Below are 21184 nucleotides of genomic sequence, written 5' to 3' on the forward strand. Positions count from 1 at the left end.
TATTCTACTCTGTTCAGACCTCTTATACCTGGTCTTCGCCTTTCACCTCCACAGCCTCTGCGAGGGAGCTCTCGGCCACAATCTGGCAGTACCAGTATTATACCTCAAATCAACGCCCCTGTGCCGGGTTTCCACCTTACGCCGTCTCCTCCGGGACCCCGTAGGTTCCGTCTTACAGCTCCTCTTCAAGCTCCACTGGCGAGTCGTCATCTGTATATTGGCTTCCTTTACTTCAGGCGGTATTGTACCTTTATTCGACACCCCTATGCCGGGTTTCCACCTTACGCCGTCTCCTCGGGGACTTCTTAGGGCCCTCGTTTGCCAGCTCCTTCTCAGCCTCCGCTGGCGAGTTCGCTACCAGTGCCGTACCTCCGTTCAACCGTTATGCCGGCTTTCGCCTTGCAAGTCCACTGACACTCGACTGTGGCATCAGATTTACAACACCGCGTTATGTCCATTCCACCTCGACAATCGAGACGATCAACAACACTGCTTTCAATTTGCTCCGAGCATTTCTCTATATACGCTAAAAGAGCACCAGATTGCGCAGCAATCTCGCCATTCCGATCTATCACAATTTGAGATACACTGTAAGCGCCTCTACTATGTATAGTAGGCTGGCCAGGGTTTACTATTGCTACTACATTTGATATCTCAGCGGTCTGTCACCTGAAATCTTCTATGTATTGGTTTTTCAAACAACATGTGAACATATCTAGTACATAGGGGAGGCAAATTTTGAAAACTGGCCATGCAAGCATCGTGCTATAAGCACACGTCCTGTCATTGCCAACGTACAAAGACGACTACAGGGATGGTCCTTTAATCGGGGTTCAAGATGTATTATTGTGCTATCTAGGTATGCATCGTTTCAATGCCCATATCCTGACCTTTAGCCCCTTTCTCAGAAGCCGTCGGCACCCCTTTAGCCTCGACGGAAAGACAATTGCTCTTCTCGAGTGCAGGCTGCTAGTGAGCTTCTTACAAGCTTGTCCATTTGCAATGCTGTTGAATGCTGTTGAATGCTGTTGAATGCTGTTGAATGCTTTTGAATGCTTTTGAATGTTAAGAGACTTATTTCAGCGCAGAGGACCCATGTGATGCTGTTTCTTGCACTACTCCAAGAACTTGCGCAGCTGAGGATCATTCATGCGCTCAAATGCTCCTTGGAGCAAAGGCTGAGTTGACAAGAGCTTGTAAACCGGGTGGGAATTGAAGTCTGGGTGGGCAGGATTGAGGTCCGCTGTCCAAGAGCAAACGATGCCATACAAGACGCAAGTCTTGCAGATGATGATTGCCATCACGCTCACACTTCCCAAGCCTACCTCCGCCGCCCAAGATTGCGCAAAGGTCGCATTGGCTTCTGGAAGTCTTGATGAACTTGCTTGGCTTTCCACCAGTGGGCCAGGCATGGTCGATCATCCCGGCTTGTGCGTCCTTCAGCTGTTGGATGATCTGCTGTTTTGAAGATCTGGTCGGCTTTACCGCCGGTGTTGTATCTGTGATATCGAACGTCGCGTCCACTGGATCAGAGCAGTGCCTGTCTGTATTCGATTCGACTTTGAGTTTGGTCTGTGTTTCTATCGGAGTGAGATGGTCTGGGTCAGATTGTTGAACGTGATCTGCTTGACTCGAGCCATACCACCCAGGTCGACCTGCCAAGTCTCGTCGAATTTCGGGATTGTTTGTCGAAGAAAATATCGCCGTATTGCCATACAATTGGAGTAGGCGGCATGGGAAGCTTGAGCGGAAGACTTGAAGCCAAATGCTTCCGTAGCTTGGACGTATCTAAACATCCAGTCGCCAGTTTCACTGTTGAACCATTCCAATCTAAGAGCGACACCCGTGGCAAGGTTCCAGTCTGACCAGATGGCGAGATTTGGAAGCCTTCCATAGCCTTGTGGATGACGTTCCCCGTTTGTCATGATCTCAATGACTGGATAGACAACATCACCGACTTTCGGGAAGGGTTTCACACCAATGAAAGGGAGACGAGTAGCCCAGATATATTTGCGAGATGGCGCGGCACCGCGTGATTCAATGTTGAAGATGCCCCCCTTGACGTCTAGGGTTGAAACAGAACGGCGAAAAACAGCCATCTTTCTCGGCACGTCGAGACGTGTCCAGATCGTTGGAGCGTAAAAAGTATCATCCTCAAACAAGGGGCTTGTGTGGTTCCATCCGACCGTAGAGCCGAAACTGTCACGTTCTGTTGCGATTTTCCAGCCGGTGGTTCTGAAAGCATCTCGACCCAATGTCATCAGAGAGGCGGCATTCAGCTTGTCTCCGTAACCGTAGGCGAGATCCTGCTGCACATCAGCCGCTTGCGTGGCTGCATTTGGAAGTATGATAGTAGACGAGGCAGGGATCAGTTTTGGCTTGTAGGCACCAAGTTGGACAATGGTGAGATTCTCGGCGAAGGTTCTGTCATCGTCTTCAGCGAGTCCTTGAATGAGAGCGTACATCTTGTAGTCACAGTTCTGTCGACAGGCGACATAGAAGGTGTTCATGCCATTCTTCCTCCTATTGTCGTGATCCGATTTGCGTACCCAGAGATCTAGTGCCCTGCCAATGCGGATCTCAGGCTGTCGACCCTTTTGGTCCCTGAAGTTCCGAATGACCTGTATGTAATCACCACCAATTCCAGCAAAGCTATTGTCGACTGGAGTCAGAGATTGACAAAGTTCTCGCAAAGTAAAGTCGGGTTTGTTCAGAGTATCCAGAGAACCAGCTTGTCGGGCTCCATCCACGATCAACTTGGTGAGATGTTGTTGGTAGTTGTCGTTCTTGACCTTCCTCGCGAGCTATTCGCTTAGGCCAATTGCTTCTCCCTTTTCTCCGAGAGCTACCAGGAAGGCATAGGCCGTGCGGGCATACAGTCCAGAGAATTTGATACTCTTGGAAGAAATCTGCACATTGAAGGTCATAGGCAGGTTCTGCTGGACTGTGATTCGACCATAGATTGTATTGCGGCCGATGTTGATGTATGCTGGCGAGAAGGGAATGAAGCCTTGGATGTTTCTCCGAGGCACAGTGATCCAGATGACTTCGTATGGTTCCTTGCCTTTCTTTACAATGATGCACCCTTCATCTCCCACCTTGGTGGCGATGTATTGGACATTTGCCAGCTCTTTGCTTGGTGTGAAAGCAGTGTAACATATGTATGGTCTTTGCTCAGGATATGGTGGGTCAGCAGTCGGGGTTGGTCGGATGGCTAGAGCCTGCTGAGGCCGAGGGAAGATGGGATTTCGATATGGCTGCTGATCCGACATGATTGCTGTTGGATGGGGGGCAAGCGAGGAAGGAAACAAGCGGGAAGAGGGAGAGGGAGGAGGGAAGAGGGGGTATAAGTAGTCAGAGGAGTAGAAGGATAGTGAATGAGCATAAGTGATGTGAGTTACAACCAAGGGAGGAGACCGCCATGAACAACGATCCGGGATGATAGGAAGATGGTGAAGAGAAGGCCGCGAGTAACAATCAAGGAATAATAGGATGATGGTGGAGAGACCGTCATAAACAACAATCCAGGATAATAGGATGATGGTGAAGAGACCGCCATGTGTGAGAATCAAGAAATAATGAGAAAGAGACCACCTTGAGAAACAATCCATGAGTGACAATTGACAACTGGAAGACACCATGTTCATGCATTCTTCTCTATTCAGAGCTCGATGCCATAGCCCAGATCATTCAAACATCAGATCCACGACATAGTGTATGCGGACCATCTAAACCTTCATGTCCTTCATCTTATCAGCAACATTCTCCGCCGAGGGCATATTCAGCTTCGGTCCGCCGTCAGGAGCACCATCCTCGCCCTTCGGTTTGGGCGGCTGCTTGGCCTTGACCGAAGTCGACTCCTTGGGCAATTCCCTAGTGTAGGGGATGATGTCCGGTGTGCCCGGCGGCATATACGGTCTCAGGACCTCTGGGACTTCAAAGCCATCTTCTTTCTGGTACGTTTCCAGCAAACAGCAGAGCGTGCGTTCTGTGGCGCACAGCGTGCCGTTCAGGGCGTGGACATACGACTTCCGCGCGTCGATGGCGCCTTTCTTCTGGCCGTAGCGGATCTCGAGCTCGCGCGTCTGGTAGTCGGTGCAGTTGGAGCATGACACCAGCTCCTTGTACTCGCCTTGATAGGGGAACCAGGCTTCCAGGTCGTATTTCTTGGCGGCGGCGTTATTGAGGGCGCCGGACACAATCGCGACGACGCGGTAGGGTAGTTTGAGAGATTGGTAGAATGTTTCGGCCGTCTCGCGCATGTCTTCGAGGGCTTGCCATGACTCTTCGGGCTTGACGAATAGGAATTGCTCGATCTAGATTTGACGAGTGTCAGTTTTGTCATGATGAAAGTAAATGGGAATTTCCATGCAGATGGATTGGAATTTTCGTGAATGAAAAACAGCGAAAACAAGTCCATACCTTTTCAAACTGGTGTATCCGGAACAACCCCCAGGCATCTCGACCATGAGAGCCGGCCTCTTTCCTGAAACACGAACTGTATCCGGCAAACTTCATCGGGAGATCCTTCTCGGTCAACCACTCGTCGGCGAACATGGCGGAAAGCGGCTGTTCCGAAGTCGCGATGAGATATTTGTCTTCCGCATCCCCACCCTCGACGACCTTATACAGTTCCTCGTCGAATTGCTCCAGTTGCGCCGTTTTGGCCATATATTCGGCCTTCATGAAGAACGGGGGTTGGATCGGGTCGTAGCCTCTTCCAACCAGAAAATGCAAGCCGTAGTTGATGAGAGCCTGGTTGAGCAGAACACCCCATTTCTTCAGAAAGTAGCCGCGATGGCCGACCAGTTTGACGCCCCGCTCGCCATCGTACACTTCGGCGCGGGTCATGACTTCGTGGTGAGAGAGACAGTCTTTCTTCTCGACCGTGACGCCTTCGGGGGCCCATTTCTTGACGACCTCGTTGAAGTCCTAACAGAAACAAATGTTAGTGAGGGAGTGCTCTTTTGCTCTGTCTCTGTGTCTGCCAGGGCATCATTCCAACCCACCTCATTGTCATTGATCGGGACCGACTCGTGCACGTAGTTTCCAATCGATTTGCACTTTTTGTCCCGTAGCTTCTCTTTCTCGGCGGCCTCGTCTTCGGTGGCTTTCTTTTCTTTTTCGAGATCGGCCTTTTCTTTGAGGAGGTGGTCTGCGTTTTGTTTTGCCTGGGGTCCGTACATGTTAGTCGAGGCCAGTCGCAGAATTCAGAGCATCTATCTTTAGAGAAAGGTGGATTCTTGACGAACCTTCTTCAATTTACCAATCTCCTTTTGTACAGCGTTGATCTTTGCGCCGAACTGTGTCGCTTTGTATCTCGCTACATGGACAATTAGTTTTGGGAAACCACATTTCGGACGGCACACCGACTCTGGTAGGCATCGTTCCATAGGGCAATGACTTCGTCGACGATCTCGGTGGGTGCAAATCGCTTCTGTTGGCTCTCAATCACTTTTTTGGGATCTCCCCCTCTGCGTTGACGGTGAGTCAGTGGACCGTTACAGACTGCGAGACAATGACTTTACCGAGAAGTGATCAGATCCTGGACTTCGATCATGATGGTGACAAGCAATATAATAGAGTAGTCGGAGGATTGAGTCGTGAGTGTTGTCTAGGAATTGAAACCGAGGGACGGCCTCAGGTGTGTGGAGAGTTGGAGCGCGGTGTAGTTGCCAGTAGACAATGATTGACGTTCGCAAATAATTTGCACCGTCTCCCCGCAGCCTTGCGAGTCAATGCGGAAGATGAGACAGCCTCACCTAACGTGTTAACTTTAATTACATCTGTATGTCGGAGACGTCCCAAGATTTGCGGATGGTTGATTGGCAAGCTCATCTACATTTTCTAACGGTGTGTCTTCTACGAGATGACGACTGAACCTTTACAAACACGAGAGGATTCGATGGAGTCGTGGAATCAAAGAGACCAAGTAATACACGGGAGAGGCCAGCGGAAGACAAGAATGGGATGGATGTCGTGGAGAGAGACATGACTCCTCTTGGAGAGATACAAGGAGTCATGTCTGTTTCTCTCTCCTCCCTGCTCCTTTGTCTAACCGCGTCTCTTCGCTTCGTCCTGCCTCGTTTCTGCTGGCTATACAATCCATCCTGCTTTCAGGCCGGCACACCACGACAGGCTTCTGAGAAGCAACATGAAACTCCAGTCGACAGCCACATTGCAGCAGAGTATTCGCAGCACAAAAGATACACAACACAAGTTTTCCAGTGCCCTGAGTTACCTGTCCTTGAACCCTTTCTTATCGTGTCATGGTAATGCAACACAGACATAAACCTCTCAGCAGCAATTGCAGACCGCAATCCAGAAAGTCCATCAAAATGGATCACTTGTCACTCTCGACTTCTCTCTAAGCTCCGACATACCCACCCCGACCTGTCTATGACCCTGCTTATCCATGATTTGAAGCAAATCGTTCTTCTCCGCAGACGACTTGTTGAAGCCAAACAGGCGTAATTTGTCGTCGAGTTGTTTCTCAAGAGCCGCAAAGTCGCGGTCCATCTTACCGGCAACATCTGGAGAAAAGAAATTAGTATCCTGGTATCACCACATGAAGATCCCTAGCTGACACAGAAGAAATGCCACGGAAGAAATGCCACGGGATGTGAAGAAAGAAAAAAACATACCGAGTTCCTCCCATTGCCAAACATTGGCTTTCATCCCGACTCCATAGAACTGCCACTTGCGCAGGAATGCCAACCAAATCTCCACCACCTCAGGCTGCCCGTCAAACACCGTAATCAGTCTTTTCAGTGTGATTCGTTCAAAGTTTTCCTGTGCCTTCTTGTTGACGAAGTTACTCTTCAACACTGTCCACCGCTCCCTTTTGCGCGGGAGAGGAGCGGGTCCTGTACAGGGCAGACCCAGGTAATATGCAGCACGGACGGCAAAGTCGGCGTAGAACTCGAGGTTGCGCACGCTGTAGCTGCGAAGTTGTAGCTCGGCCACGGGGATGCCGTGGGTTGGGGTGTGGCGGAGCGGAGTCCGGTATGCGGCCAGGACGTTGGGAGGAATGGTGGGTGCAGAAGACGAGGTATCCTCGGCGCCGGCGGCTTCGGCGGTGCTCCCTGAGCTTCCTTCCGGCTGTGATTGTGATTGTGATCGTGACACGATCGCGGACACTTCTTGTTCAGGAGATTTGGACTTTTCTTCTCGGCTCCTTCTAGGAGCTTTTGCACTTTGCTGCGCCGGCGTCTGTTTTGGAGTCGAAGAAGCAGGTGATGCCGACGACGTCTCTGCTTCAAGGTCAGGTAGGTCCTGGATTTTGCGGGATCCAAGTTCGGGCATGGGAAAGCCGGCGGTGATGTCTCGTTCGGGCAGGCATTTCGGAACGCTCGAAGACAGCCCTCGGGTATAATGCCTTGAAGAGTATGAGGGTCGGGTCCGCAGAGGGAGAGCAGAAGTCTGGAGAAGAAAACGTTAGCTTCTGAGCTGCTAGGAGTCTGGATGATCTATGTCTTCTTCGCCAAACTGGATGAGAGACAGGGTTCGTACTTTGCATGGTCGACATGCTTCAATAGCTATGCGAAGACATCGTGGAGTTGACATTTTCGTCAACAGTCGGTAGTGCTTCGCCTGTCGGCGGATGGAGCTCCAGCTGACGGTGAGAGAATAAATATCTCGTAGGGTATCTGACTCTTCAAAAGTCGTAGTTTGTGAGTCGGAGGTGTTGCATCCAGCGACGGCGCATTCAAACCCACTGCATGGCTCGGATTGAGCGAGACAAAATTGGTGAAACATGGCCGGTCACGTGACTCAGCCTCGTCGGACCGTGGGCCAATTATCGAGACGAACACCATCCAGGGTCTTACTACACGATCTCTCGAGCCGACGTCCCAGCAGGTCCAGATTCACATCTGAAGCTGGCCACTAAAACTAGAATACTCATCATACGCAAGTAGTGGGTAGTACGGTCACACTGCACGTTTTACTCCGAGACATATGGTCGACAGACATTCTCCGTCTAGAAGACAATCTACCTCCATAATGAGCACATTCATTGCATTGGTGCTCAAACTATCGAATCCTTCCGGTCGGAGCCATGCTCGTCCCAGGCCATAATAGTACCCATTACTATCGGTCATACAGTCCCATATCGTCGTAACAAACCGCTCTGAAGGTAGAGCCACACCCAAGGTAAAGAAAATCATAAGCTCTTGACATCGTATCAAACCCAGCCAAGTCATGCTGGAAAGGTGATTCAAGAAAACAGTCTGGTCGTCAAAAGGTATCCTGCTGGATCGGACTGAAGGTTACTGAAGGTTCAGCAGTATCGCCAACGCAAGGTTATTAGACGAAATCTTGTAACCAAACAGGATAGCAATAGCCAAGATTGAAGCAATCCACCCTCACTTCAAAAGCGGGTGGTAAAACTTCGTCCTCCCAAAGAAGGTCGACGAAGGTGGCCAGCAGAAACTGGTCCGTTGACATGTGTGGACGGGCCGCCAATCTTCTCAAATCCTTTGAAAATGTCGACGCCCTCTTCGTTGTCAGAATTGTCATTCTCAAAAGAATTGAAGTCAAAGAGATCATTCTGTTCATCAACGTGCGTAACGTTATTCATGGAACCTCTCAGGGGAGATCCAGAGAGTGAAGCCCGAACACCCGCTTTGAGTAACGAAGTTCGGGTCGGGGTCTTCGTATTCAGCTTGTGGGAGACTCCCATCATGTCACTGAGCATGTCTCCAGTCGTGGTTGCTCGTCCTAATGCGGGGCGAGCCACCGATGTTTTCATCGGAGACGAGATGAAACCTTGAGTGGCGGGGGTAAGACCAATGGCCGGATCGGAGAAGATCTCAAATTCTTCCGGCATGGAAGAAGCCAGAGTGGCCCACTTGAGAGGACTGTAGGTTTCAACATCTCCATGCAACAACCCAAAACTCTTGATGGGGGAATTGGCAAAGTCACGCATGGCTTTGCGATGGAGATGTAGTTGTGTATTGGGTGATAATGAGGGCGGAGGACGCATCGGCTTCTTGAAGACGATTGGAGGCGTCACCGGATTCAATCGGGACCCTGGACTGACTCGAACAGGAGAGGAAGTGTGAGCGCCATCCGCTGGATTGCGGAATCTGGCGCGGCTGGGCGTCATTTCAATGGAGGAGCCTCTGATGCGAGCAATCTCTTCCTCGGCTCGACCCCGGTTTCTCCTCAATGGCTCAATGTCCAGTTCTGAAGTCAGAACGACGGCATTCTTGTTGGGTCGCAGGACCGACGACTCGATAGAGGAGAAATAACCGCTGTCATCCATCTTGGACAAAGACCGCTTTTGCCGATGGGATGAAATAGGCCGCTGCATCCGTGCGGTAGGAGAAGAGATGTTGCGGTGATGAGTAGGAGCCACCACTGGTGGAGACGAATTGATGGCATCTGGAGGTGACGACTTGGGTCCCCTTGGGAGAGGATGCTCCTCAAACTCCACAGTCTCCTGTTCATTGAGAGCGGGATCTGAAGCTGGCAGTGTCGCGTCCGATGACAGCTCAGGAAGCGCGGGAGCGGTCTGTGGTCGTGGAGGTTCATTCGACTGGACGATGAACGGATTGGGGGCTATAGCCTCGGATAGTTGTTGAGGTTGAGTCACCTTCTGGGGCTCCGGACGCATTACTCCGGCATTGATGGTCATGTGTGGCATGTTATTGCCTCGACGGTTCTTGTCTTTGATGAATTGTGCTTCCATTCCTGACTCAATGACCCAATAGCTGCCCTTGCCTGCGTCGCCTTTCGGTCTTTCCTGTTTCTTGAAAGCCTTGTGTAAGGACAAGTTATGCCGGATGCTGTTGTGCCAGCTCTGCTTGGTGTCTTCCCGGTAATAGGCAAACGTGTTGGAAATCCAGTCATAGATCTGGGCAAGAGTGAGGCGGCGGTTAGGAGCTCGCAGAATGGCCATGCCGATCATCTGAGCGTAGCTGTAGGCGGGCTTGTTACCGTCATCCTCGATGGGAGGCATCTCATCCGGCTCTGGCAGATGCGTGACTGAGTCTTGATCTTGTCGAGCCTTCTTCAACGGCCGGTCATTCCCGACCTGTGCGTCCGAATATGATCTTTTGAGTGGCTGCTTGCGGACGTATGAAGGTTCGGGGAAGTCGACGAAGTTGTCGTGCATACTGGGCACTGGGTAGTTTTCTTGTTCGAAGGCCTCGAAGCTGCTATTGAAGGTGGTGAAGAGCGGTTGTTGCGGCATCATTTGAACATGTCGGAACTGTTGGTGTTGCTGCGACGGAACCATCGGTCTCTTTGCGGGGGAGTCGGTGTAGATATTGGCTCCCATAGGAGGCGGAGGGATAGGAATGTAGTTGAGATTGCCATAGTTCGGCTTCGGTGGTGATAGCGGATGGCTCTTGAGAGGTGAGAGCTGATGACCCGGAGCCATGGGAGCGTTGAGGATGACATCGGGATGCGCCGGAGGGTTTCGCAATGGTTGCAGAGGCATGGCGGAAGGTTGGAGTTGCGGTCGTGGCTTGTGAGTGGGAGACATGTTGGATGGGAGCGGCATTGGATCCTGGTAGATCTGAACAAACTGGTGCTGACGCGTCGAAGCCATGGCGACAACTGGTGCAGAATGTTCAGAGACACCAAGAAGAACGGTTTTACAAAAGAAGTCGCGTGAATATGAGGATAGTGAAGCCCATGAACCAAATTTGAGGATTGACAGAAACTGTGCCCGTCAGGCGGGATCGGCAGTGTGGGCGTAATGAATCCGACGACCACTGGTGACTGCCGTCTGATTTTGCGAGCAGGTCTGGAGCTGATTCCAGGCAAGGAGAGATTTGATCGATGTCAGACACTGAACGGTGTCGAAACTAGGAGAAATATGGACGTGTCTGTGCGGGAGGAGGGAGGTGGGATCCAGGCTGCGGTGGATCGAATCGAGGGGTGGTAGGGTGCGGTGCGGTAAGCGCAGGAGGTATGAGATGTTGAACTGTCGAGATGATGAATATCAGGTGCAACTGTTCCTGCAGACGTGAGGCTATTGAGATGAGGGAGCCATTACTCTGTATGGGAGGATGGAAGAGGACCGATGGAGTTGTTTACTGTTTATCGGATCGGATGGAAGTGAAGGGTAGAATGGTGCGCAGGGTATGCGTAGGGCACCGGTACCCTTTGTAGGCAGGTAGGGATTGTTGGTGGGCGTGGAGGAGGTGTGGGTGGACAGGCGAGATGCAGGTTTAAAGAGGAGCAGGACGAGTAGGAAAAAGTCTTTTGCTCAGAGGTTGCAGTAGTGAGAAGAAATGGTGGTAATAGTGGGTGGGCTACACAGGTTTAAGGCTTCAGGCTTCAGCTGCAGTGGTAGAAGCACAGAAGCTGAGAAGAGTGGTGACGCGGGTGGTGGGTGACCTCCATCTGACCATCCACCAACTGTATCTGCCTGTGCATTCTTGGATAAGGGAATTAAATGATTGATGGGGATAGAGCGGAAGAGTCTACTTTGTTTAGTACTCAAGCATTGTCCTCTCTACCGAGCAGTCTAGCAGTGATAGGACAGATAAGATCCTTAAGGTGGTCTGTAGTAGGACCGAGTGTCCCTATGTGGCAAGTGGTAAATAATGGTGGTATTCAATGCTCGCGGCACCGAGACGCGCACCGTGTCATGGTCCCAAACAGCCGACCCGATATCCCGTGACTACGTGTACTCTGTGCCTGTAACATGGACTAGATACCTAGTGTCTGACTAGCGCCTACCCGCGAGCATGGGATTGGTAGAGGCGTCGCATAAATTGCCAGTAAAGTTGGCGCTACGGACGCCCGTCAGAAAAAGCAGGAATTGTCATGACTGGGTTGGTTCTCAAGTCCGGCGGCATTCGTTCAGGGCTCAACGACTTCTCTTCCACCCACATCCAATCATCCATCGTGATCGAGATCGCCCTGGAATGCCTCAAACTCTTTCTTCTCACTCTCTTTCATCTCCCGCCCGCTCGCGCCCGCTCGTTCCTGGTTTGTGTCAAATATGCTGCGGGCCTTCATCAAGGGTAAATACCTGATTGGCCGACCCCTTCATGGACCTCTGACCCCAATCCGCTTCGTCCCTCTCGCCCTTGCATCGGCCACTGTCAGGAACGCACACGAACCCTTCGTTCAATCTGTGGATGGGGAACGGCCAGTTCTACAAGAGGTTGTGCTTGGGACGCGTTGGCCGGCCCAGTGGTCAGCCCATTCACGTTCATGTCCATGTCCATGCGCGCACATTGTGACCGGCCTGGCCTGCTAGAGTTAAGAGAACCGGCTCCGATCCAGATCTTCAATGGCAACTGTCATCTAATCTATTGCCGAAGACACTCGGCGTGTGTCGGATCCTTCTTCAGTTAGGTGAAATTGAACAAAAGTCTTTTTGCCGTTGGGCTCATCTTAATTACCTGCCCGTCAAGGCGGAGACGGCGGCTGTTAATCATGCATGTCGCCCACAATCTGTCAGCCAGTCAGCCCGTAGCGGTGATGGCTGTCCCGAGGCTGATGTGGACGCATTAACGACTAGTTAGGTAGTTTCTGTGGGCTGTCTTGGATTCATTTTGACGTCTTGTCATCATTGCGGTGGCTATGCCTAAATCATACCACCTTTCGAACCGTTCAACTCTTTTGGACATTTCAGTCATCTTGTCTAGACAGCCATCGACATCATAATGCCAATGCTCTGGGGAACCAAGCACAGATAGTCAGCGCTGTCAATCCAACAAAGCCCGCCCATCCAATTTTGTCTTTCGCAGATATCTCCATTTTTGGTGTACTAATTGTACCAATCATGCATCCCTAGCTAAGGCAAATATGGTCCAGGAACTCCAGTATATCCCACGTGTCCTATATGCACCACTCCGTTATATGCAGATGTCGCCAGAAACCGCTGAAGTCAAGTCGCTCACAAAAAACATCGGATCATGTTTCGAGAAAGGTGAAGAGATTCGTGTGCAGGATGTTCAACGCCCGGTCCGCGTCACGCTCGTCAATCACGCATGAGATGTTAATCTCGCTGGCTCCTGCTCGACGGGTCAGTCCTCTGCTCTCCTCTCACACTCTAGCCATCAGGCCACCATGTTGCCCGTACGTACCTTGTGAGATCATCTCAATGTTCACATTGTTCTCCCCCAACGTAGAGAACATCCTGCCGGCAATGCCAACCATGTTCTTCATCTGCTTCCCCACCAGACTGACAATGGCCATGTCCGGGATGATATCAACCGTGCCAAAGCTTTTCAGCTCGTCTATGGCACCGCGCAGATCTTGATCCACAATCTGGTATTCATCATCGCCTCCTCCCGTGTACAGTGGTGCTTCCGAATGCAAGGCCATGGACATGTTGACCTCGCTGGTGGAGATCACGTCCACCGAGAGCCGCCACTTGTCCAACGTGGCGAATATGCCCGCAAAGAACCCGTGAGACAGTGCCCGCTTATTCGAGTGGATGTTCATCACCAAGATCCTGTGTTTCATCGTCACCGCCGTGGGCCGCTTGGGCCTCTTCCGCTCGCTCAGGTAAGTTGCACTCCGTGACCTGAACAGTTTGGGGTCGTGGCCCGACAACGCAGAGTTCAGCTCGGATGGCGTATCAGGGTAGATGACCGTCCCCCCTCCTCTGGGGTTCATGACGTTTTTGATACGTATCGGTATCCGTGCCCGGATGACCTGGTCCATGGTGGAGGGATGGATGACCTCAGAGCCGTAGAAGGTGAGTTCGGCGGCCTCTGCAGGGCTGATCTGAGGGATTAGTTTGGCGGTAGGGACCTTGCGTGGGTCGGCGGTGAAGATGCCGTCGACTTCCTTCCATATCTGCAACTCATTGGCCTTGACACCGACGGCCACCAGAGCGGCACAGAGGTCGGTGTAACCCCGACCGACCGTCATGAGGAGGCCACGCGGAATGGCACCAAAGTAACCGGTGATCACAGGGACCTTGCCGGCGACATTTTGTAGTCTCCTGCCGAGTCTGTCGGCCACATTATCGTAAAATTCCTGATCGAGACTGTGGCTGACTTTGAAGTCGATGACATCCGCGAGATCGATATATTCGGCTTCAATTCCTCGGTCCTCCAACAGAGCTGCCATGAATCGACAGCTGAGTTTCTCCCCCGCGCTCATCACCTTGTCCCGCGATCTTGGGCTGGTTTCGCCCAAGGTCTGGGCGGCCTCCAGTATCCGAATGACCAAAGAACATTCATCCTCGATTTCCTTTCTTAACCGGGCGCATATTTTCTGAGACTGGATATAAGAATCGGCAGTTTCAATATGGTCGACTCGGACGGCGTCTATTAATTGTCTGAATTCTCGATGGTTTTCGGCTTCGGTCGCTGCTCGTAAAAGTCGGTTCGTCGTCCCGGCGGCTTTTGTACTACTTGATCTCTGAAGGTATAGCACGTTAGTATTTGACTCAGAGACACAGGGGTATCCATGGTCGAACTCAATGGACTTACCGCCGAGCACACAATAGCCACATCATTTTCCAGGGCACTGGTCTTGACCACGTTCACAATGTCGAGCGGGAACTTGCCCACGCTGGTGCCTCCAAACTTTAATATGTTGATTGCGCGATGTGTAGGTGTGTCGGTGCCATCGGTGAGTGAGGGTTCGGGGTGGACACCGTTGGGTAGAGAGGTGGTGGTCATGATGAGAAAGGGGAGTTTTCTTGTCGACAACGCTGGAGCATTACTTCAATGCAGTACTGGTATATTCGGACGTGGAAAGGTAGGAAGAGTCAGAGATAGATGCGAATGTCTCGCGCGAACAGTGATACCTCAGAGATGTAGTAATACTCAGGTAGCAATCAGCCGGTGATCGTGGTTATGTCTCTTGTAGTATGACTCGATGCATTGCAGGACTAATAAGTGACAGTCACGAAAAGAGGCTCGGCGCGCGTCGAATCGGAATGCGAGCTGAAAGGCGGCAGAATAAAAAATTCGTCGGGGGGCCGTCAGCATTGTAACCGAATGCGGCAGCGGTGAGGGACTTGTAGCTGGCGACACCGGGAATCAGGAGGCAGACGATTTGCTCGGTAAGATGGTGTCATTGTAACAGCATACCTGTATTGTATCGCTGTCATTCGAAAGTATGGTGGAGCATAGTGACACTCATGGTAAGGACTTTCTGGACTTCGACTGACAAGGCGTCCGGACCCAGGATTTGGAAGGCTGGACAGATTTCGTATTGAAACGTACCTACAGTTGCACCGTCATTTCAAGTCTCATGAGGTCTGCTTCTCGCCCTTTAGGTGCCTTTTCTTTGTAATGTCACCTAATCTTTCCCCCCTGAACTGTACGCGTAAATCCGCTGAACTGAGGAATCTGGTCCAAGCAACCAACCTCATCTTGGAACACTCTATCCCTTGGGCCGTTCAGTTGACTCTTAAACTATTCCAATCGGCCGCTTACAATCTTTCGGTCGATTCCCCCAATTTTCTTCGATTGGGGAGTTCCGCAGCAATTGCTGTCTCAGCAAATGCCCTCTTGCAAGGTAAACGACGCAGTTTGCCTTCATCACACACGATGAGGGCGGTTTGATCTCTCTATCCTGAATATGATATCAACTGCGACGAGTATGGCAGCCAGCTCACAGAAAGAGTATATGAGATGCCCGTTTTGTCGTTATGGCAGCCACAATTTCGACCATCTTGACCGACATGTGCGGCAATCACACCCCGACAAGAGACTACACATTGATAGGGAGTCTCATTCTGACTGCCCTCAACAATCTGACACGTCGGACTTAGACGACTTTCAGCTGGCACAAGTACTGGCGTTCGAGGAAGCTGGACTCCCTTCCGAACTTGCCTTGTCTGATCGTCCCAGTCTTCCTGCCACAGATGGGGACAAATCGCGGGAAACCGCGAAGAATCATGCGTCGCTTCCATCCCCCGCGAGACAAGGAAATGGAGATAAAGTGCCTTGGGTGGGTTGTTTCTGTGGTGAACGGGTTCATTTCCTCGAACTCGACGCACATGCCGACATGCATGCTCAAGAGAACGTCTCCATGGATGAACCGCAGCAGCCATCCAATGCCGACTTGTCCACTCGTCCAGCCACTGCCGCACGTACGTTGGGCGACATCTCCAATGCTTTCACCACGACTATTTCTGGTTCACTTCGGAACCATGATCAGCTGAATCCGAAAACGCCCCCTTCCAACAACAAACGCCGAGTTCCTTCTCTGAGAGAGATCTTCTTGGGCACTCCTGCATCACCCAAAAGGAGGTCGCCATACAAAGCGGTATCGTCGAACGATGGCAAGACCAAGCGTCTAGGGGTATGTGTGCACGGTATGTAATTGATGGCATCCATCTGACGGTGTACAGAGAGCAGAGCTGGGTCCGTACGCACACGAACAACAAATGCCAAACTGGCTCCGTCGAATGCTTGAGGAGGGGGCCAAGGTCACCGTTACTAACAGGATTGGACCCGACGGAACCCTCATCCGAGTCGAGAGTGTTGCCAATGAGACCCCTGACCTGGTTCCAGCCCTTGCACGACTTTCTCAGTTAGACAAGGGCGTCGAACGAGCATTCTACTGCAATCCCGAAGTACGTCATGTCTGCAAGATGCACAAAGAGGGAGGGTTTTGTGGATACAGGAACATTCAGATGCTCATCTCGTATATCCAAGGCGCGGGTGCCCCCGGCGCTGAACATTTCCCCGGCAGGTTGCCCACGATATTGAGACTTCAAGACCTCATCGAACGGGCCTGGGACATGGGATTCAACGCCAGCGGACGAGTCGAGACTGGAGGGATCAGGTACACGAGGAAGTATATTGGCACACCTGAGGCACAAGCCTTGTTCATGAGTCTCGGCATTGCGTGTGAAGCAATCGCATACACCACCACCAAAGAGGTGGAAGCCTCTGAGACCATGCTATGCGCGGTTTGCGAGTACTTCGACGATGAGACCACCCAAGACAACTTGGACAAAGTGGTCATTACGAACAAGCCGCCGATCTACTTTCAGCATCACGGCCACTCCATGACCATTGTTGGCGTTGAGAGCAGACTGGACGGATCCGTCAATCTGGTCGTTTTCGACCCAATGTTCAATCCTAGTCCAGCTCTCAAGAAACTGGCGGTTTCTGGCACGACTTTGTTCCGTTGTGGTGGTCTGGAGAGATTACTCAAGGCTCATCGTAGGGGAGAACGCTACCTGGCTAAGTATCGGGACTTTGAGTTGCTGAAGTTGAAATGAAGGGTCCGCTTTTGGGGTGGTTGGCAGCCAAAATCGGTGATTTCCAGGGCTGACGTGACGAGAAGGAGTCGTTCAGTCAGGTATTTGACAGCGAGGCATTATTTTGGGACAGCTTTTCTTGATATTGCATAGCGAAGGTATAGGAAGACTGGGTTCGATAGAGCGGGATGGGGTTTAGGTGTCGAAATGGTGGCATTATTCGAAGCACCTCCAGGTTACAATTACATACAATATTGTCGCATATCTTGCGTCTGATCACTCATTCATGGTCTCCTAGACTCACCGCAACGTCTCGGCTTGAAATAGCATCTCTAGCATCACATCTACGGGTGAGAATCGTGATACTATACTGTCACAAACTGGTGGCATTGATCAAATATAAAATGATCGAAATCCCGACTCATCTTGTACCGCGTTCATTTCCAACTCCTTTCCTCTCGTCAATACCACAGAACGGCATGAGTTGAATGCTGACTCTTACATAAAGCAAATTCGAAAAATACCTTGAGTCATTCTCGGTCGCAACCGTTAATTCAGGTAGTCGATCCTCATACCAAGGATCCGGCCAACAATATATAAATTGTGGAGAATCCCCCCCAATCCGTTCCTCTCTATCATCATTTCCGGGGAACAGAAACTGCCGATCCTTCTACCTACATCTACCTACAATTTCTTCTCCTTTTTCTTCTTTTCTTTGTTCCTCTTCTCGAATTCATGCACAAACCGAACAGAGACCATTAACAGACATTGACGAGAGAAAAACAAGAAGAACAGAAGAACCGAAACCAGAGAACATACGTAGGACCTAGCCAAAAGAATTGAGGCCGGCGCACGATCAAAAGACCTGAGACCTGAGACCAGAGACCGAAGCTCTGAAATCTTGAAAGTGTTGAAAGTTCTTGAAGATTGAAACCATGTCTTCCTCAACACCCACCACCACCACCGACAGCTCCAAGGCAGCACGGCCGACCACTCTCAACTTCATCACCGGCAACGCCAACAAACTGGCCGAAGTGCGTGCGATTCTTTTCACAGAAACAAATGTGGTGGAGGGCGGCGACAACAGCAGCAACAAACCCCAACTCGTTCTCCAGAGTCGTGATGTCCCAGGCCACGAAATCCAGGGGTCGATCGAGGAGGTGGCGCGCGACAAGTGTTCTAGGGCGGCGGCCGTGGTGGGCGGGCCGGTGTTGACGGAGGACACGGCGCTGGAGTTTGCTGCTTATAATGGGTTGCCGGGGCCTTATATGTGAGTTTCTTTCTCTTTTTCTTTTTTCCTTTTTTCTTTCTCTGTCTTCTTGGTTTTTGCTTTTGGTGGTCGGTTTTTTTTTATCTCTGCTTCTCTCTCTTTTTGGTTTTCAGTTTTTTACATCTCTGCTTCTGTTTCTGTCTTGTTGTTTTGGGTCCTGGTGGCACTATGGGTTCAGCTCTAGGCTGGGGTTGGAGGTGTGAAAATGTGAGGGTTGAGGATCGAAAGCGAGGACTAAGAATTGAGTATGATCTTCGAGTCGCAGAACGAGGGAGTGTGGAACAAAGACCCCTGTGAGTGGTGAGTGAGTGTACGTGTCTTTCGGCAAGGCTTTGGGATCAAGGATGAGAGACGAGATTGAGATTGAGACGATATTGTCATTCTGGGATATCAGCAACATGTTCACTCCCATGGACGATTGGAGTCGAGCATATTGCTGCCTTGCCTTCCATCGCAACGACGGGATATGATGCGATCTGGGTCGAAGGTCATCTCTGGAGTATGATCATACATTGCTACGGGCTGTCTATGAGGCATCTGTCTATCCTGGACTCGACTCGACTCGATTTGAGACTCGACTGACGACGGACATGTATTCACCGTGTCGACAAGCTCAAGAACGATCACACCCACTTCCCAGGGCTGACACTGAATATAAACCTGAATTGGATTGATACAGAAGCAAGGCCAGGAGATGGGAGACATGACGTTGTTTTGGAGGCTCCAGGCCATCGTGATGGTTGCTCATGACTCTTATCATCTGCTCTCCCTACAACACTGTCACTGTCACTGTCTCCACGACTTGTTTTGATTGCTCTTCTGTCTCCACAGCTAGTTCGTCCTGTTGTCAACACTGCTAACATTGTGCTCCTCTTCTCTTGTCTAGCAAATACTTCCTTCAAGCCGTCGGCCACGAAGGTCTGAACAACATGCTCGCCGCATACGAAGACAAGACTGCCTTTGCAGTGTGCACGTTCGCGTATTGCGGCGGACCGGGTCAAGACCCGATCTTGTTTCAGGGCCGGACACAGGGCCGAATCGTGCCGGCTAGAGGACCGAGTAATTTCGGTATGTTCAAAAAACCCCCTTCTCCCCAACACCCCCAGTGCTGTAACCCCCTTGATCCTGACAGATGACTGTCTTTGTCAATGGCATATGTGGCATATGTGGCCTCGTTCTGCGTGCCATATGCCGACCTGACCTCGAGTTCGAGTTCGAGTTCGGCTGCGAGAAATAGTCGCCCGATGCGAGAACAGGCTGACGCGACCAAAAATTTAACAGGTTGGGACCCGGTATTCGAATACGAGGGCAAGACGTACGCCGAGATGGACAAGGCTGAGAAGGTACGTTTGGGCCCCCAGAAAATTATTCGACCCTCAGCATGAGCATGAGCATGGACATGAGCATGGCCATGGACTCCTGCCTTTCCAGATCCAATTCAAACCCACTTCGTGACGGTGACGGAGCGGACAATGCTGACCAGTTGCGCACAGAACCGGATATCCCATCGCAGCAAGGCGCTGGCCAAACTGAAAGCCTGGCTTGCCGGAGGAGAAGCGGAGCCTTGAACACAGGTTCGAACCTGGAGAAGTCCCTTCCCTCTTGCCTCTTGTGTCTACCAGAAGTAGAAATAGACAGAGACAGACACCTCAGATGCATGCAGAGAAATAGACAGATATCTCAAATGCATGCAGAGCATCCCTTCAACCACTGCAACTGCACTTCACTTCGAATCATCAATGCAACCTCCTCACTCTCCATTCGTCTTCGATCCGTGGTCTTTAACCCAGTTCTTAACCCACAGCAGAATTCGCTCGGCATTCTCTTCAATATCTTCAGCCTGGACACTCTTCAACTCAACCACGCGCCCATCTTCGACTTCTCCCCAACCCTCCTTGGCCTCTTCGCTGACAACCCCAAAGATCTCGGCGTCCATGTTCTCCTGGACTTTTTCGTCCCGGTAGCCCCTCGACGCGAGTCTGTCGTAGAGCACGCTGGTCTCGTCGCACCGCAGCACCACGACGAGATCCACCCACCGCACCGCGAACCCCGCCGTGGAATGCCAGTCGATGATGAACCCGCCGGCGCCGTCGCCGTCGGCAATCTCTTTCTCCACTTCGTCCATGAGTTTGTCGTCGTCCACGATCAACGTCTGTAGTTCCTCATCGTAGCCCGTGTGGCATGATCGCTCCTTGACGATGTCGTTGATGGACACGTGTTTGAGGTCGAGCGGCGGGCTGGACTGCGACGCGAGACTGACGAGTTGGGTGCAGGTCGTTGTCTTGCCTACGCCTGGAGTGCCGGTGACGAGGATGTTGGGTAAAGAGCGCATTGTTTTGTATGGGAGAGTCGGAGTCGGTTCTTGAATTGATATCTGAGGAATAGTATCTTCTCGAGTGAGTGTGTCCTTCTGTATACAAACTCAACCGCAGGCTGGTTTGTTTTCGCTACCCAGAACTTTTTTTGGTCGCTGCGAACTCGAATTTCTTCGGTTTGCGGGGAACTTTCTTTGTCTGGACTAGCGTGGCGGAGGTGGTACGGCGGATCATTGGGCTATATAATGTATTGGATAGAGAGTCTCAGATATTAACGTCCAACACCATTGCATTGCTTGCAGTGTTGCTCATTGTTGCTTTCCATACTCATTTGACGCCTGTCTCCTGTCTCCTGTCTCCTGTCTCCTGTCTCCTGTAATCATTACTTCGGTCCGGAAGAAATAGAGACAATTGCTCGTCCTCCCAGAACGTGAAAGAAGAGTAGCTCTGTGA

The 21184-nt window shown here is 51.3% G+C and overlaps 7 protein-coding genes across 7 annotated transcripts; 2 read left to right on the forward strand and 5 right to left on the reverse strand.

The window, feature by feature from the left end:
- Positions 1-3728: 3728 nt before the first annotated feature.
- On the reverse strand, positions 3729-5560 carry A1O1_08409 (seryl-tRNA synthetase; the record flags this gene model as incomplete). Its single annotated transcript, XM_007729271.1, has 6 exons — positions 3729-4316; positions 4423-4932; positions 5010-5171; positions 5253-5323; positions 5374-5474; positions 5529-5560. 6 exons carry the CDS (start codon positions 5558-5560, stop codon positions 3729-3731), a joined length of 1464 nt encoding a protein of 487 aa, XP_007727461.1.
- A 773-nt stretch (positions 5561-6333) lies between these two features.
- Positions 6334-7305, reverse strand: A1O1_08410 (uncharacterized protein; the record flags this gene model as incomplete). The annotated part of the gene is made up of 2 exons (XM_007729272.1): positions 6334-6533; positions 6645-7305. 2 exons carry the CDS (start codon positions 7303-7305, stop codon positions 6334-6336), a joined length of 861 nt encoding a protein of 286 aa, XP_007727462.1.
- Positions 7306-8371: 1066 nt separating this feature from the next.
- A1O1_08411 (uncharacterized protein) lies at positions 8372-10558 on the reverse strand (the record flags this gene model as incomplete). The annotated part of the gene is made up of 1 exon (XM_007729273.1): positions 8372-10558. One exon carries the CDS (start codon positions 10556-10558, stop codon positions 8372-8374), a length of 2187 nt encoding a protein of 728 aa, XP_007727463.1.
- A 2324-nt stretch (positions 10559-12882) lies between these two features.
- Positions 12883-14606, reverse strand: A1O1_08412 (aspartate kinase; the record flags this gene model as incomplete). Its single annotated transcript, XM_007729274.1, has 3 exons — positions 12883-12986; positions 13056-14343; positions 14415-14606. The coding sequence occupies 3 exons, from the start codon at positions 14604-14606 to the stop codon at positions 12883-12885; spliced, it is 1584 nt and encodes a 527-aa protein (XP_007727464.1).
- Positions 14607-15534: 928 nt separating this feature from the next.
- Positions 15535-17167, forward strand: A1O1_08413 (uncharacterized protein; the record flags this gene model as incomplete). The annotated part of the gene is made up of 2 exons (XM_007729275.1): positions 15535-16239; positions 16289-17167. The coding sequence occupies 2 exons, from the start codon at positions 15535-15537 to the stop codon at positions 17165-17167; spliced, it is 1584 nt and encodes a 527-aa protein (XP_007727465.1).
- Positions 17168-18081: 914 nt separating this feature from the next.
- Positions 18082-19801, forward strand: A1O1_08414 (Ham1 family protein; the record flags this gene model as incomplete). The annotated part of the gene is made up of 3 exons (XM_007729276.1): positions 18082-18416; positions 19303-19484; positions 19698-19801. The coding sequence occupies 3 exons, from the start codon at positions 18082-18084 to the stop codon at positions 19799-19801; spliced, it is 621 nt and encodes a 206-aa protein (XP_007727466.1).
- A 365-nt stretch (positions 19802-20166) lies between these two features.
- Positions 20167-20748, reverse strand: A1O1_08415 (uncharacterized protein; the record flags this gene model as incomplete). Its single annotated transcript, XM_007729277.1, has 1 exon — positions 20167-20748. The coding sequence occupies one exon, from the start codon at positions 20746-20748 to the stop codon at positions 20167-20169; it is 582 nt and encodes a 193-aa protein (XP_007727467.1).
- Positions 20749-21184: the final 436 nt, after the last annotated feature.

Source organism: Capronia coronata (genome assembly GCF_000585585.1).
Source record: "Capronia coronata CBS 617.96 chromosome Unknown acBCG-supercont1.8, whole genome shotgun sequence".
In the NCBI taxonomy this organism is placed as follows: domain Eukaryota; kingdom Fungi; phylum Ascomycota; class Eurotiomycetes; order Chaetothyriales; family Herpotrichiellaceae; genus Capronia; species Capronia coronata.